Source organism: Vombatus ursinus, unplaced genomic scaffold, assembly GCF_900497805.2.
Source record: "Vombatus ursinus unplaced genomic scaffold, bare-nosed wombat genome assembly UNPS02014847.1, whole genome shotgun sequence".
Taxonomy (NCBI): Eukaryota; Metazoa; Chordata; class Mammalia; order Diprotodontia; family Vombatidae; genus Vombatus; species Vombatus ursinus.
In genome coordinates, this window is record NW_020954625.1 from 4,801,396 (window position 1) to 4,817,251 (window position 15,856).

Below are 15,856 nucleotides of genomic sequence, written 5' to 3' on the forward strand. Positions count from 1 at the left end.
TGTAGAATCAGTAGGCTATGCCAGACTTCTCCTTCTAGCCTGACATCCCAGGATGTTTTGACTCACAAGAAGGGGCCCTGTGAACAAGGCTGTCTCAGGAAACGGCCAAACTGGCCAAGCTCTGGCTTCAATGGGCCCTCTGTCCTGGGACTGTTCCAGATGGAAAGGGCCATCCTTCATGGGGATGACAGGGAGGAAGGGGTGAACTCCATGATGCACAAACCCTCGCACGTTTCTCATCCTGTGGGAGAGATCCGGCTAATGGGTGATTTATAGTTGGGAGTCCCTGCTGCTCTCGGCCCTGGGAGGGTGGGGATTGGGAGGAAACTCATCAAGGAAGGAGGCCTTCAAGGTCAATGCCAGAGACAACTTACATTTCTATAGCACTTCAAGGCTTATAAATCACTTTCCCCACAGCAACCCTGTGAAATAGATAGTGTGTTATCCCCATTTTATGGAGGAGGAAATCGAAGGTCAGACAGCCAAGGTGGAAAAGATCTTAGAAGCCCAATTAGAATTAGAAGTCCAATTCCCTTATTTTACTGATGAGAAATTTGAGGCCCGGAGAGGTTAGTGACCTAATGAAGGCCATATAGGTAGTAAGGACAAGAGTCAGGATTCAAACCCAGCTCTCTTGACTCTTGGTCCAAGGCTCTTTCTACTATACCTCAGTAGAGGCAGCTTAGGGGGCTTTCAGAAACAGGGCCTCCCACCCACAAACAGAAAATCTGAATGGGAACTGTGGGGGCCAAGAATCCTGAGGTTCACACAGACTCATTGTTCTCTGGAGTGGAAGAGGAAGGCTGGCTGGAGTCTGTGAAGGCTGGAGGGGAGGTGGCCAGAAAGCTTGTAGGCACCCCTCATCCCCCAGCCCGAACGACAAGAACAGAACAGACTGTTCCGGTGAGGGGCCCCGTGAGTAGGTGCTAGGGTCCGCCCCTCCCTCCACCCCCCTCCCCTTCCAGAGCCTGCTTCCTCTAGCTGTCCTTCTTCACCTCTGTTCCCATGCAAGGGTGAGGAAGCCCAAGTCTTGGCTAAGCCCCCAGCTTGCTTTTTTTTTTTCTAATTCAAGAGAGGAAGTGGTCAGTGTGATTGAAGATGACAGAGGGAATTACCTGGGCAAGGAGCCCTGCCCAAGGAGGCCAGAAGTTTGGGGGAACTTTGCTGCCTTTTAATTTGAATTAAGATTAGTCAGTCTTGCGGCTGGCTCCAAGAGGCGACTCTGGATCCAGTGAGTAGATGGACTTGAGAGCTGAGTCTAAGCAGGTGCCAGGAGGCATTGAGGTGGGGGGCTGTCCACAGAGCTGGGGTTTGGATCCTCTTAAAAGTACCCAAAGGCTCTCCCTTGGGGCTGAGATCCAGGTCCTAGTTCTTACTGACTGCATGCCTTTTGGTGTAAATGATTAGATGGGAGAATTCCTATCTTCATTTTATGGATGGGAAAACTGAGGTCCTCAGGTAATGTTTATAGCTTAAAAACAAGTCGAATGAATACTAGAAATATTTTTTTTTAAGTGAGGCAATCAGGGTTAAGTGACTTGCCCAAGGTCACACAGCTAGTACGTATCAAGTGTTTGGTCTGAGGTCGGATTTGAACTCAGGTCCTCCTGACTTCAGGGCCGGTGTTCTATCCACTGCGCCACCTAGCTGCCCCTAGAAATATTTCTTTTCAGAACCAGAGAAGGAAATGGTGAACCATTCCAGTATCTTTGCCAAGAAAGCCCCAAATGGGGAAGCGAACAGTCGGACACAGAAATGACTGAACCACAACTAAAATCACGGGACCAAGTCAGGTAAACAAAATGTGAACCTCTGGTCAACGTATTTATGGTAGGTGCCAGAGGCACTGAGAGATGAAATGGACCATGGAGACCCTCTAATCCCACTCACTTATTTTACAGCTGAGGAAACTGAGGCAGAGGAAAGTCAAGTAATTTGCCCAAAGTTCTGTAGTAACATCAGAAGATCGGGACCCAATCATTTCCACTGTACCGCCAGGGCCTCAGGGAACCTAAGCAGTAGGATGGAAGGAGCCACTGGCTTTGGACCTGAGGGTCCAATTCCAGCTCTGGGCCTTACTAGCTGTGTGACTGGGCAAACACATCCTGCCTTCCAGGTTTCTTTCTTTGTAAAATGAAGGGGGAGAGGTGGGGCAATCAGACCAGAGGGTCTCTAAGGACTTTGTAGCTCTAGCGTCCTCTACCTTTCTGAGGCCTCGGGCTCAGATTAGGGTGGGATAATAAGAATGCTTCCTCCATCTGTGAAGATTGTAGCTCATCTTCCCTTTTGGATCCTATTTAGTTCTTGTCTGTATCTTGTTCTCTGTAGAACCTATCCAAGGTGCTGGAGGCCTCCTCTAGCTTTCTCAACGTTCTACGGACTCTTCCGTGTGCTAGCCCTCTATCTAGCCGCATGGCTCCTCTCCCAGCCCAACCCTGCCATGAGCATCCATTTCCTAGGCGACCTCTTAAGCCTGAGTCATCACGGATGATCTAAGCTGCAGCTGACTTCCACTCACCATGGTCTTCTCCATCACCCTTTGGGTCACCTTCATGTTTGACTCCCCACATTTGTATACAACACTAGAGCTCCATCTATTCATTACACTGGAGTGTTGCTTTAAACCAGGGGTCACTCACAGCCCCTGAAGAATCTACCAGTCTCTAGTTCCCTCGTGGTGTCCTGGTTATTGCCTTCCTCTCTCCCTCCCCCATCTGGGTAGCTTGTCAATGTCCCTCCTAAAATGTGGGGCCTCAAGAGCAAAGTTACTCCAGATGGGGTCTGACCAGGGCAGAGGGCAGGGGGACTATAACCCCCATTCACCTGGTTGCCAAGTCTCAGGGATTGAGCCCCCACCCCATCTCTTCCATCTGTCGCCTTCTTTTCACTCACACAGATACCACAGTGGTTCAAGTTCTCATCACCTCTCGGCTAGACTATTGCAACAGCCTCCTAATTGGATTCCCGGCTTCTGGCCTCTTCCTTCGCCAATCCATCCTCCACGCAAACGCCAAAATAATAATTCTGAAGTACAAGTCTGACCACGTCCTTCCCCTGCTCAGACCTTCAGTGGTAAAAAGACAAACTTAGTTTGGCATTTAAAGCCCATTTACGATCCTACTGCCGCTGACTTTTCCAGGTTTATTGTACTTTTCTCTCCTTTACACTCTCTATATTCTGGCCAAATTGGTGGTTTCTTGAACTCAGCATTCCATTAGCTACCTCTGTGTCTTCTCACTGGCCATCCCCTCATACCTAGAATAGACTCTCTCCTTTAGGGTCATCGTTTGGATAAAATAAATGCTTATTGGGTCCCTTCACTTAAGACACAGTACAGCCTAAGATTGATTGCTGTGTCCCACTGATGATGCAAATGGAACTTGTGGTCCACTAAGAGTTTCCAGGTCTTTTTCATCAGTGATCCCTACTACCTGGACATACTTTTCCCATCCTGATTTTTTTTGGGTCTGAGCGCAGAACTTTATACTTCTTCCCATTAAATTTCCTCTTATTAGATTTGGTCCCTTGTTCCAGCCTACCAAGATTTTTTGGTCCCAGATTCTACTACCCAACATGTTAGCTATTCCTTCCAGCTTTATGCCATCTGGAAATCTGATAGGGGTGCCAATTATGCCTAATGTATCTTGGGGATGATTAGAGGACTCACTGATTAATGGTGCACTATGAAAAATCTGCTTCCACATACTGTAATAGCCGCTCACTTCAAATGCATTGCACACGTTGCATGCCTTTAAATACAAGTATTGATACAGTCAGAGATAAACTATTGCCAGCCTTTCAGATATTTGGAATTTATGGTCTGATGATATACTCCAAGTCTCTGAAAGCTGGCCAAGGTTGTAATGTTTTAAATATACTTTATGTCTTGTAACATATTTTAAATAGATTGGCACAATAAATTGTGATCAAATAGATAACACATGGGTGCATAGCCATACATGTGCGCGCACGCGGCTGGTGAGTCAGGACGATCAGTTAGCCCAGGGAGGGGAGGGGAACCTTGAGCAGGAGTCTGTCTGGTGCCAAACCTCAGCTTTGATCTCACTGTGTTGGCTGAGACCTGACATATTGGCTAACCAGCCTTTGTGAAAATAAAAAATGCCAGACTCGTCCCGTCCAACGGCAGGCGGGGGTGGTGATGGGAGGAGGAAGGGAAGGAAGAGGGAGGAACATAACAAATCATTAGCCAACTTCGGAGACTGAAAAAATGCCTTTGGCAAGACCCAAATCCCACCCAACACAGGACGTGGGGAGAGGCATGGAGGTGAAGTGGAAAGACTAGCAGACTGTCGGGGAAGACACTCAGCCCCTTGGCTTTACGACTGATTAGCTGTGTGACCTCAGTTTCCCTTGTTGGCCAACTCTAATGGTTTTTGATTCTTGGTCAAGTTACTGGGACAAGTTACTAACTCTGGTGAATCAAAACCCAAGTGGTTGGCTATTCCACAGGCCTCTTGTAACCCCCATAGTTCTATGGAGGCAGCCTTCCCAACACCAAGAAAATGTCTATTACTAGTGCCCGGCTTCTCTTCTCACTTTTCCTGACCCTCTCACCTTTTTTCCTCCTAAGAAAGAAATTCTCATGACTCTTTTTGAAGGTATCCGCCTTCCTGATGGCAGCCCTTTTTGCCTTCCTGGTCCTGGACAGGCAGAAAAAAGGATGCAGAACAGAGTGGTACAGGATAAGAGGGCACAGGACCCACGTGGACCAGGTGATGTACCAATCCATGTTGGCAACGCTATGCATGCCAGGGAAAGGATAAAGCAAGGACTTTGACAAGCTAGCTCCACAATGTTCAGTTCAATTCAATTCAACAAACCCTGTCATTCAACTCTCTATAATGGTTAGTAGCTAGATCTCCTTTCTCTTCTCATCTAAGCCCATCTTTCTTCTTCTTTACACTCACAGGCTTCCATCCCAAACAGGGTCTTCATTCCCTCTTGTCTGGACCAGCATCATAGCTTTCTAGCCAGTTTCCCTGCTTCCATAGTCTCGCCTCTGCAATCCATCCTCCACACACCTTCCAGTGAGGTTTTCCTAAAGTCCGTCTGACAATCACTCTGTAGCCCCCACTGCCATTTTCTTCTTGTTGTTGTTCGGTTGTTTCAGTTGTGTTTGACTTTACGACCTCATTTGGGGGTTTCTTGGCAAAGATATACTACAGGGGTTTGCTATTCTCTTCTCCAGCTCATTTTACAGATGAAGAAACTGAGGCCCACATGAGATTTCATTATCAGAGCTGAGACCTGAACACATTTCTCCTGACTTTGGTTCTTGGGCTCTTTCCAGTACTCCACACTCTTCTCCCAGGAGCCTTGGTCTGGGTTATGTTCCATCAGAACTCCAGGGCCAAATTAGAACCATCAGAGCTCTCAAATCTTGCAGGAAGTTAGAAAGGTAGTGCACCATAGTGAGAAAGAACATGAGATGAGGAGTCAGAGGACCAGTGGGCATCCCGGCTATACTCCCAACCACTGTAGGGCCTTGGACAAGTCTTTTCCACTCAAGGGGGCCAGGTTTCCTCATCTGTAAAATCCAAGTTGGATTAGATGTTCTCTGAAGCTCCCTCATGCTATAGATCCTAGGTCCCACCTATGAATCCCCATCAAGTCTCCTTCCCCTGACCACTCTGCCCATGCTTCTTGTCCTTCTGTCCATTTCCTCTACAGCCTCCCTCTTCTAGACAAGGAGATGCTGGTGGGCATGAGGTCTTTTGTCCCCATGTTTCTCAGTCCCATCTTCTTCAACCTGGCTTTTTTCTTTGGATCAATGGAAGCTCCCCTTGGAGACTTCTCTTGGGGAGTCACATTTTTCTGGAGCCACTGACTCCAAGGTGACCTTGGCCTGGGCTCTCCTTATAAGTGTTATTAGATGATCGCCCCAATTTAGGCTTTAAAAATTTTTTTATTAATTTATTTTGATTTATCAACTCTACTTTAGGCTTTTGTATGTGTACCAGATCAACTCAAAGAATACCACAATCCCTCCCATCTTTCCTATTCTACAGATGGCGGCCTTGAGACTCATATTGGTTAAACTACTTGTCTAGGGTCAGGCAGCTAGGGAGTGTTAGGGGTAGGATTTGAACCCAGGTCTTCTTTTTTAAAAATGTATTTTTTCCAACTAACTAGCATTTATTTTCTCTTGCTTCCATTTCTTTCCTCGCCCCCTATTCTTTGTAACAAACTTGTGGTCAAGTTGTAGTATTTCTCACTGCCAAGTCCAGTACCTTCTCTGTTAATTACCATATGCCCCCTCTGCCCAAAATAAAAGGGCTGGACAAGACATTCCCCAAAGTCCCAGCTCTAAATCCTGCGATCTTGTGATCTCTTTGAGTCTCAGTTTCTGAAGCTGTGAGATGGGTAGAATAATTATAGTACCTATCTCATTGGATTATTGTAAAACTGAACCTTAAAGTGTTCCAGGAATAGGAAGTGTTATAAGGTAGGCCCAACTCCATGGCGTCTCCCAAGGCTGTGAGCCACCGCACTGGATGATAAAATCACATATTAGGTCCATACAAGTTCATATCTGGTCTATGCCTTTCTGTGAACTAAGGTGAACCATCACCCAAAGCCACAGAATTCCAGAGAGGAGCTCAAGCACCATCTAGTATGGTCCCTACCTGAAAGGGAGTTCCTGCTATGACAATTCCAACAAACGGCACTCTAGCCTCTGCTTGCAGGCTCCTAGCAGGAGAGAGCCACTACCCCTTCAAGTAGCACGTTGTTCTTTGACAGCTCTCATCGTTTGGAAGCTTTTCCTCATCTTTACTCTAAATCTACTTCTTTATAGAGTCAGCTACTGTGTGGGTGAGCAAACATCCCAGCTGCCATTAAGAGGAAGTGGTGATTCTGACGGCAGGTACACATGCCTCCCAGCCACTGTGGCCATGGTGGCCGCCTCCCAGCCCCAGAGCCCTGTTCTCTCTGCAAAGTGTCAGATGATGCTAATGGGAAAACCGACAGTTTGCAGAAAGGGGAGGTAGTAAATTTTGTGAGCTTGCATGAATGGATGTAGGAATCCACGGGGGCTATAATTTTCACTTCCTGGCATAACACAAACTTCTCAGTTTATGCAGAACTAATTAAAGATCTCTCAGGCCTCACCAATTCACCGCCTGCCTTCCATAAAATGCTGCGGTGATGGGAGCCCGCCTCGTTATGGGGTGCAAAGAATGCACGTCTCTGGTGCTCTACGCCATCCCCCTCACATTCTTTCCTTCTTGTCCTCCGTGTTCCTTCTGCTTCCTGCCTCCTTTCTTCAAAGTTCCCACCTGAAGGTGACTCCCCAAAGGTTCCAGCTCCTGGAGGGTCCCCAGGATGTGCCGGAAGGGCAAGGTCATTCCCTATCAGGGCCATCGAGAATGGGCAAAGTTAAGAAGAATAACACGTTTCAGAGAATCAGATTCAGAAAGGGAAGGGATTTGAAATGTCCCTTAGAAGCACAGAATTTGAGGGTGGAAAGAGATTCCAGAGCCATTCTAGGCCATCCCATATGCCAAAGGAATTCCCACTCTAACACTCCGACTAGCGGTTTTCCAGCTTCTGCGTGAAGTCCTCCAAGGATGAAGAGTCCATCCTCAAGGCAGCCCAGTCCACTTGGGAACCCTTCTAGCCAGCTGAAGGCTTTTTCCTGACATCCAACCTCAATTGCTCTCGTTTCAATTTCCACCCATAGTTCCCGGTCATCTGCCCTTCTGGGTCCATCTGCGCAAGGCCAATCAATCCCTCTTCCATATAATAGCGCTCCCAACACGTGAACCCAGCTCTCATGTCCTTATGGGGTCTACTCTTCAGGCTAGCCATCCCCGGGTCCTTCAGCCAATCCTGACCTGGACCCTTCCCCACCCTAGCTGCTCTTCTCTGGACACTTCCCAGCTTATCATTGTCCTACTTAAACCATAGGAGAACATACTACAACAGATAAAGTTTGATGAGGGCAGAGTACAAAGGAATTGTCATAATTATAACTAACTTTTTACAGCACATTTAGGTTTGCAAAGCACTTTATAAGTATTATCTCATTTGATCATCACAACAACTTTGAGAGGTAGGTGCTGTTATTAGTACCATTTTACAGTTGAGGAATCTGAGGCAGGCAGAGGTGAAATGTCTTCCAGAGTTGTTGTAAGGATCAAATGAAGTATCTTTTGTAAAGTGCTGCAAACCTTGAAAGCACGACTAAACCTAGTTATTAGCACAATTAGTAATCCTCTTAAAAAAGGAAAGTTTGGTAATCTTGTGACAAAAAGGTGATCTGACTTCAAATCTAGGCCTTGTCCCAGGGTACCCTGAGGCCTCATCTCCTGAATTTGCAGAGAGCTTTCTTCCCAGCCACTCTGGGAGGCTGGGCAGTTTGATTGTTATCATCCCCATTTCTCAGATAAGGCTCGGGAGGTTCATGGCATTATTCCTCATTCAAAAGCCATCAAGAGTCAGAACCCAAATTTGCACCCGGATCTCTTGACTCCAGGTTCATCCATCACTCTTTCCACTACACTACAACCTTCTCAAACTATAGAGGAGATTACTGCCTCCATCAAAGGCTCGGGCACCATCTGCCATGATGCGTGATGCCATAGGCACAGAATGGGCGAGCTGGAAGAGTGATCAGGTATCACCTGGTCCAATCTCATTTTACAGATGAGCAAACTGAGGCCCGGAGAAGGCACACAGCAAGTGAGTCATAGAGAAAGAAATAGGAGCCGGGTCTGCTGACTCCCAGTTCAGGCTCTTTCCAGTACATCAAAAGTGAGGGGAGACATTGGTGGGGGGTGGGGGGATAGTGCTGGGAAGATCTGAGAGTTTAAACCTCTGAATATTTCCAATCAGCTGGTTAAACATTATTCGCGGTGCCAGTTTCTGAGTCATGAGTAGTCAACACTCAGGACATTTAGTAAACATTTGTTTTGGCTGTGCCCCCTTTGCTCCCCCACACCACCCATCCCTCCCATCACTACTCGCCCCACACCTCCTTCCCCCTGACCTTTCGTCCATGATATCCCTGAATTCCGGGGTCTCCCTGCCAAGACAAAGAAAAGTCCATTAGGATGACGGTGCTCATGAGCTAAGAGAAAAGCCATTTACTCGGTGAGCTGGCCCTAGGTTGGAGACTCTGATGACTGCCTGCCAGAGACAACCATTTGTTTTTCTCACCCAGCTCTTGGCCCCATAGACTTCGGGATACATGTGGTCTAATCTGTGTGTGAACTTGTCAACATCTGTGCCGGGTGGGTCATTCAGACCTTTCTGGAAGAGCTCCAGTGCATGGGCACTCACGGCTCCGGAGAAAGCCTCATCTCCTTGGGAAGAGCTTGAATTATTGGGAAGTTTCCCCTCATATTGAGCTGAAATCTGCTTCCCTACATCTGCTCCCCTATTGCTCTTAGTTCTGTCCTTGGGCCAAGCAAAATAAGTTTAATCCCTCTTTCACGTGATATCTCTCTCCTCTCCCCTCTGTCCCTTCTCCCACTTAAGTATTTTTTCTGTAAGCTAAACATTCCCATTTCCTTTGGTATGCTTTCCAGTTCTCTCTCCACCCCAGTCAACCCCTTCTGTATGTCCTTCTCAACAGTGTGCTTCCTCACAAAATACCTAAGTTGGAAGGGACCTGAGAGGCCATCTTGTCCAATGGATGCCTAAAATGTGATATCCAGAACTCAAGAGAATATTTCGAATGGCTTCTGACACGGGTGGAGGACACAGGGATGATTGCCTCTCTCATTCTGGATACTTTGAAGCCTAAACTCAGTTAAACCATCCTAAGGACCTGCCATGTCACACTGTTGACTCATCACCACCATTAAAACAATGACTCCCCATGTCAAGCCAATGGGGGAGCCTCATCATAGTCTTCCTGAACAAGTGAGATTCTTCCCTTCTGTTTCTACTTGTACCCATTTGGATTAATCATTCTAGGAATATGGAAACTAAAGGTCAGGAACTGGAGGTGAAGCTAGACTGGTCTCCTCACCACTGCTTACACACACTACCCTCTTGCTAGTCCTATCACTAGTGGCAGCTTCCCAACCTCTCCAAATTTTATCTGTCCTTCAAGGCCCTGCTCAGATTCCATCTACCACCATTACAAGCCTACCCAACTCCTTCCCTTTTACTGTTCTTTAACATCTGGATTCCCTCCTTTGGGTTCTGGATATGACATTTTTCTATTCTAAGCTGAGGTATAGCAGAAAACCAACTGGATCAGGAGTCGAGATCCAGATTCTAGGGTTCTGGCTCTGACCCAGACTAGCTGTGGGAGCCTGGGCAAATCACTTAGGCTTTCTAGGCCTCCATTCTCTCATGAATTAAATAAGACAGTTGGATTAGATGATGTCTAATCATCTTTATGATTCAACTTTAAGATTCCAGAGTAGAGGGGACAGAGAGCTCGGATTTGCAATCAGAAGACCTGAGTCTATATGCTGATTCTTTAACTTACTAGCTTATGCAATGGAGAAAACCATTCCACTCCTCTGGGGCTAAATTACCTCATTTTTAAATTGAGGTTGGTGGACTAGAGGGTCTCTGTAGCAAAGCTATAACTAAGGCTTTCAGGACAAATATCACAAATCACCCTTAGGGCAAATGGCATAAAGCAAGCACCCAGATGGAGTTGGTGGGAGTGGGGAGGAGGGAGGGGGGAAGGAGTGGTGAAGCTACTGCTAGAGACGCTATTGCCCAGGGATGGGGAAGGGGCTCACATTATTCTTGCTAACTAGGTGCTAAGCTGTGTTGTTTATATGTGGCAGGACTAGTACTAGCAGAATTCTGTACCCTGAGGCAAAGCCCCAGTGGCCATAGCCTAGTTTTAGCTTGTTCTTGGATAGTTCCTAAGTATAATAATCTTTCATTATTCCACAGGCTCTTTCGGCTCTGACATATATTGTAATTTACTTGTTTTATGTGCTCCAATCTTTTTGTTTTACCAAAGTGTGATAAAGGAAAAAAGCACTGAGCTGGGAGTCAGGAGACCTGGACTCAAGCATGGCACCCCTTGGCTGCACAACTTTTGGAGACATCCATCACTGTTGTCTCTGGACGAGCTGTGAGTTCCCAGTCAGTGGAGGTCTTCAGGCAAAGGCCGGATGACCGGGTGTCAGGAATGATGTAGAGAGGATTCCTGCTCTTATAACAATTTCCTTTTCTGTCAAATGAAAAGATTGGACTAGACAATCTTGGCGATCCCTTCCAGCTATAACATTCTCTGATTTGCTCAGTTTCTCTGAGTACATGGGCATTTCTTGTACTCCTTTTGTATTTCCCATGCACCTAGTATGGGGCTAGGTAATTAGCAGATGCTGAATGAATACCAGGGAATTGATTGATTTCCTAGATGGTTTTGATGTTAGCCAGACTGGGTTATGCTTTATGCCACCAGCCAGATGAAACACTGCCATGAGTCTCAGAGCCTCATCTCACCAACCCCGGCTCTCTCTTTCTCCTCTCTCTCTTTCTTCCCTCTCTCCTTCCTTCCCTCCCTCCTCCTTTTTCTTTTTCTTCTTCTTCCTCTCTCTCTCTCTCTCTCTCTCTCTCCCTTTCTTCTGTCTCTCCTTTCTCTCTTTCCCTCCCCTATCTCTGCTCTGTCTTTCATCTCTGTCTCTTTCTCTCTTTGTGTGTCTTTCTCCTTCCCTCCCTCCTCCTTTTTCTTTTTCTTCTTCTTCCTCTCTCTCTCTCTCTCCCTTTCTTCTGTCTCTCCTTTCTCTCTTTCCCTCCCCTATCTCTGCTCTGTCTTTCATCTCTGTCTCTTTCTCTCTTTGTGTGTCTTTCTCCTTCCCTCATCCTCCTTCCAGTCTCTCCCTATCGACTGCAGGCCACCAGACTGTTTCATTGCTCTCACCTTTGGTCCAGGAGATCCAGGTAAACCCTGTGGGTGACAAGAGGAGCAGAGTATGAGACAGTCTTTCTTCCCTAAGTGATTTGCAATGGCATAGGTTATTTTGGGTGAGAAAGAAAACTGAAGGGTGTGTTCAGACCCTGGAGAGGCTCCTCAGGGCAGAACACGTATTTATAAGGCATTTAGAAGCTGAATTAGTGTCAAGAGGAGGCATTCTGATTAAACAGGGCATGGAAACTTTGGGGATGTTGCTCCCTGTTCTCTTTGGATGAGTGGTGAGCTCCCAGTCAATGGAGGTCTTTGGGACCTGGGAGATCATTTGACCCAACCTTCTCCTTTTATAGGTGAAGAAACTGAGGCCCTGAGAGGGGAGGGGCCTCACTCGAAGTCCCACAGGGAGCTCCTTGGAGGAGGGGAATGCTTTTTCCATGAAAATGGGTGAGGTCGTCTTTGGAGATGGGACGGTTTGGTTTGGTCCAAGTCCACACTTCTCCTCCCCACATCTTCCCTTCCCCCAGCCTTACCTATTTCCAAGTTCAGACCCTTTCCTAAAAACCAACTTCTTCCAGCAGCTGTGGTTTCCTGAAGCTATTTCTGAATGCACTCAAGTCCCCAAGGGCCCCTTCTTTGGTAACTGTTCCCACCTTCTCCTGGAAGGGAGGGCTGCATTCTCTCTTGGGTGAAGGACATTTCCAAGGGACAAGCAGGGAATGTGGGAGAGGATAAGAATGCTGACTCTACTGGGAGCCATGGTGGGTAGGGATGGAAGACCGGAACCAGAGGAAAGATGGCTCCCATGGGCTGGGCCCTGGGCTCACATGATTATTGTGATCTGCCCTGGACCTGAAGCTTTACAAAATCAATAGGTGGGTCCTGGGGCTTGAACTAGGTTAGATTACTGTATCTTTGGAAATGACTGGACTAGTCTGAATTCTAGAGCACTTTCAGGCTTGAAAAATGTAACCCTATAGAGTAGAGAATATTAGTTTTATCATTATCCCTATTGGACAGCTGAGGAAACTGAGGCTCAGAATGGTTAAATGTGACATGACAGAGCCCCAGTCTCCAGGTTCCAAGGTCCACACCCTCCTGTCTCTCCTAGGGATTGTCCATCTTCTTCTTTCATACTGGCATTTAATCATAAGAATGTGACTTGCAATAAGGGGGCTTTGGAAACCCATGGTCCTAGTAACATTCCTATTTGATCTGTAGTTGGAGGCAGGGGAATGGCCTAAATGACCTCTCCATTGGATCCCCTCTGGACCAGTGGTTCTTGTGTCCTCCTGTCCTTCTTTCTCTTGGCCAATGGGCTCCCTCCAGGTGCTACAGTACCCTTGTGGCAGTGCCACCCAGGTGGCAGAGAGATCCAAAGAACAGCATAAAAACATACCTTTCCATCCTTGCCTGGCTTCCCTGGCTCTCCTGCTTTGCCCTGTGATCCAAGAGTGGGACAAAGAGATCATTAGAGAGATTCGGTTGTGGGTGCCCATACCTCCTTTCACTTCTAGCTGAACCCAACACCAGAGATTGTTTTCAAGCCAGCCTCTCGGCCTTGGGAGGCAGGGACCGACTGGCTGGATCCTGGTCTGGTTTCTGGTCACACTCCTCGTCTGAATGTTACCGCCTCCCTCGGCAGGCCCCTGATCAAACCCATGAACTGCTGGAATGATACCAGCATTTCTTCAGGGTAACGCTTTGAAAGGCGAAAGGCTACCCCCAGTTCACTGGTCCTCAGCTAGGTTTCTTCCTGCCATTCTGGCGGCTGGGGAGGAGTTAGCTAGTCTCCATTTCAGTGGCTGCATGAGAAGCTACAGGGAGGAGAATGGGGAGAAGATGATCATACTTACGGGTGGCCCCATGGGCCCTGGCTCTCCCGGGTTACCCAGAGGTCCAATAGGTCCAGAAGGTCCAGGGGGACCAGGTGGCCCAGGGGGGCCTTGGATGCCTGCTTGTCCCTGTTCACCCTGAGGTTCATGGAAACACGGAGTTAGAAGAGCAGTGATGGGGGCTCCCACCACTGTGCTGTGCACCCAGGGAAGCCTCAGCCCTCCAAAGGTGATGATGAAAGTGATGGTGATGATTGTGAGGAAGGTGATATTGGTGATCACATGCAGAAAGGAGTGTGGCAGTCAGAGGAGGAGAGCCAGGAACGCCAGGCCCCAAAAGGGGATGTGGGCAGAGGGAGGCACTCCCAGACTGGCCTTTTCCCAACTGGTTCCAGTAAGTGAGGTCTGACTGGCCCAGGAAGGTACAGAGATGCTTGCTAATGCCACCTTAGGCAGTGTCATTCTCTGAACTAAATTTGTGGGGAAGCGCTGTGGCTTCATTTTCTTAATCTTAAGAAAATGACCTTTTTCTCAAGTGAACAATCAGTTTCAATGGCCTAAATTGGCCTTCCATTTTAAGGCAAGACTCTAGGACCAGTGGTTGGAAGTTACACAGAGGCTGATTCTGGCTCAATACAAGGAAAAATTTCCTAAATAATTCTAACTGGCCCCAAATGGAACAGCTCATGTTGGACAGTGTCGAGTTCCCCATCACTAGAGGTCCTGGAGCAAAAACTAGATGTTATTGAGGGGATTCAATGCTTTGGTCAAGGGTTGGACTGGACGATGTCGAAGTCCACCTGAGGTTCCTTCTAAAGGAGATCTAGATGGCTGAGGTCCCTCCCAACTTGTAAATTCTTCGATCATAGATTCATCTTCAAGGGATTGGGGGGAGGGGACGGACTAGTACCTCTCCTCTGGAATCCCTTCTGCTGACCAACTGGTCAGTCCTCCTCCAAGGATTTGATCCACTGAGAAGGGGGATTGAGAGGTAGCCTATGATAGCCCCAAGGGTGAGGGGTCTGGAATTGGAAGAACTGAGGTCAAGTTCACCTCTATCCCATTAGCAGCTCAACCCTGGGTAATTCATTCATTTACTCTCTCTGGGTCTCAGCTTCCTCTCCTGTAAGAGAAGAGGACTAGAATCTCACATGGAATCTCAGGGTGACAAGGGACTTCAGAAGGGAATTAGTGCAACTTATCATACCTTAGGAATTCCCTCTACAACAATTCCCAACGTGTGGCCATCCAGTGTCCACTAAAAAACCCTTGTGATGGGTGACACGTTTTGATAGTGCAAAACCTTTTCCATGAGCAAGTCAGAGGACTTTGCAAAGGTCAAAGCACTAAGGGTATGTTGTGATTATAATTATCCCAATTTTTACTGAGGAGGAAACTGAGGTGCAGAGAAATTAAGGTGCTTACTTGCCTATGGCTCCACATCTCCTAATAAAAGTGACCAGAAACCTAATAAAAGCCTTAAAAGTTAAAACCTCTCTAAGGTTTAAAAAGTATGTTACAAATATGACCTCGTTTGATCCTCACAACAACCCTGGGAGTAAGAGCTATCGTCCCCACTTTACAAATAAGAAAACTGAAGCAGACAGAGGCTGAATGACTTGTTCAGAGTCCCACAGCTAGGAAGTGTCCGTCTGAGGCTGGATTTGAACTCGGTTCTTCCTGACTCCAGAAGCAGTGCTGTCTACATTGAGTACCTAGTCACCTATGCTATCTGGTGAAGTGCCTGGCTTGGGTGTCCTGGCTCCGAATTCCATGTTCTCGCCCTGATCCCCTGCAGCTTTCCTGAGGCAGCCCAGTCCACTTTAGGACAAGTCTACTGGAAAGGAAGTTTTCCCTCATGTCAAGAGGACATTGTCTCTCTGTAGCCCAATCAGCTCATCATTGCTTCCTGTTCTGAGCTCTGGGGCCAAGCAGAAAAAAAAATCTCATCCCACCTGAATATGGCAACGCCATCCACCCCCACCTCCAAGTCTGCTCTCTCCGGGCTAAATATCCCAACTGATTTGAGATGATCTTGAAAGCCCTGCCCAGCTGGAGATTTTATGATGCTATGATTAGGTGGCAAGACCATCCCGTGCATTCCCCTGGGGAAGCCAAGCACAGTGTGTGTGTGTGTGTGTGTGTGTGTGTGTGTGTGTGTGTGTGTGTG

At 47.4% G+C, this 15,856-nt stretch overlaps 1 protein-coding gene across 1 annotated transcript in view; it reads right to left on the minus strand.

Annotated features, from left to right (window-relative positions):
- Positions 1-15,856, minus strand: part of COL13A1 (collagen type XIII alpha 1 chain) — a 212,940-nt gene that overhangs the window by 61,337 nt on the left and 135,747 nt on the right. The window contains exons 15-18 of the mRNA XM_027840607.1: positions 13,708-13,824; positions 13,251-13,292; positions 11,864-11,890; positions 9,011-9,046 (exon numbers count right to left, since the gene is read on the minus strand). Coding sequence (XP_027696408.1) covers positions 9,011-9,046; positions 11,864-11,890; positions 13,251-13,292; positions 13,708-13,824 — 222 coding nt within the window. The remainder of the gene's footprint in view (positions 1-9,010; positions 9,047-11,863; positions 11,891-13,250; positions 13,293-13,707; positions 13,825-15,856) is intronic.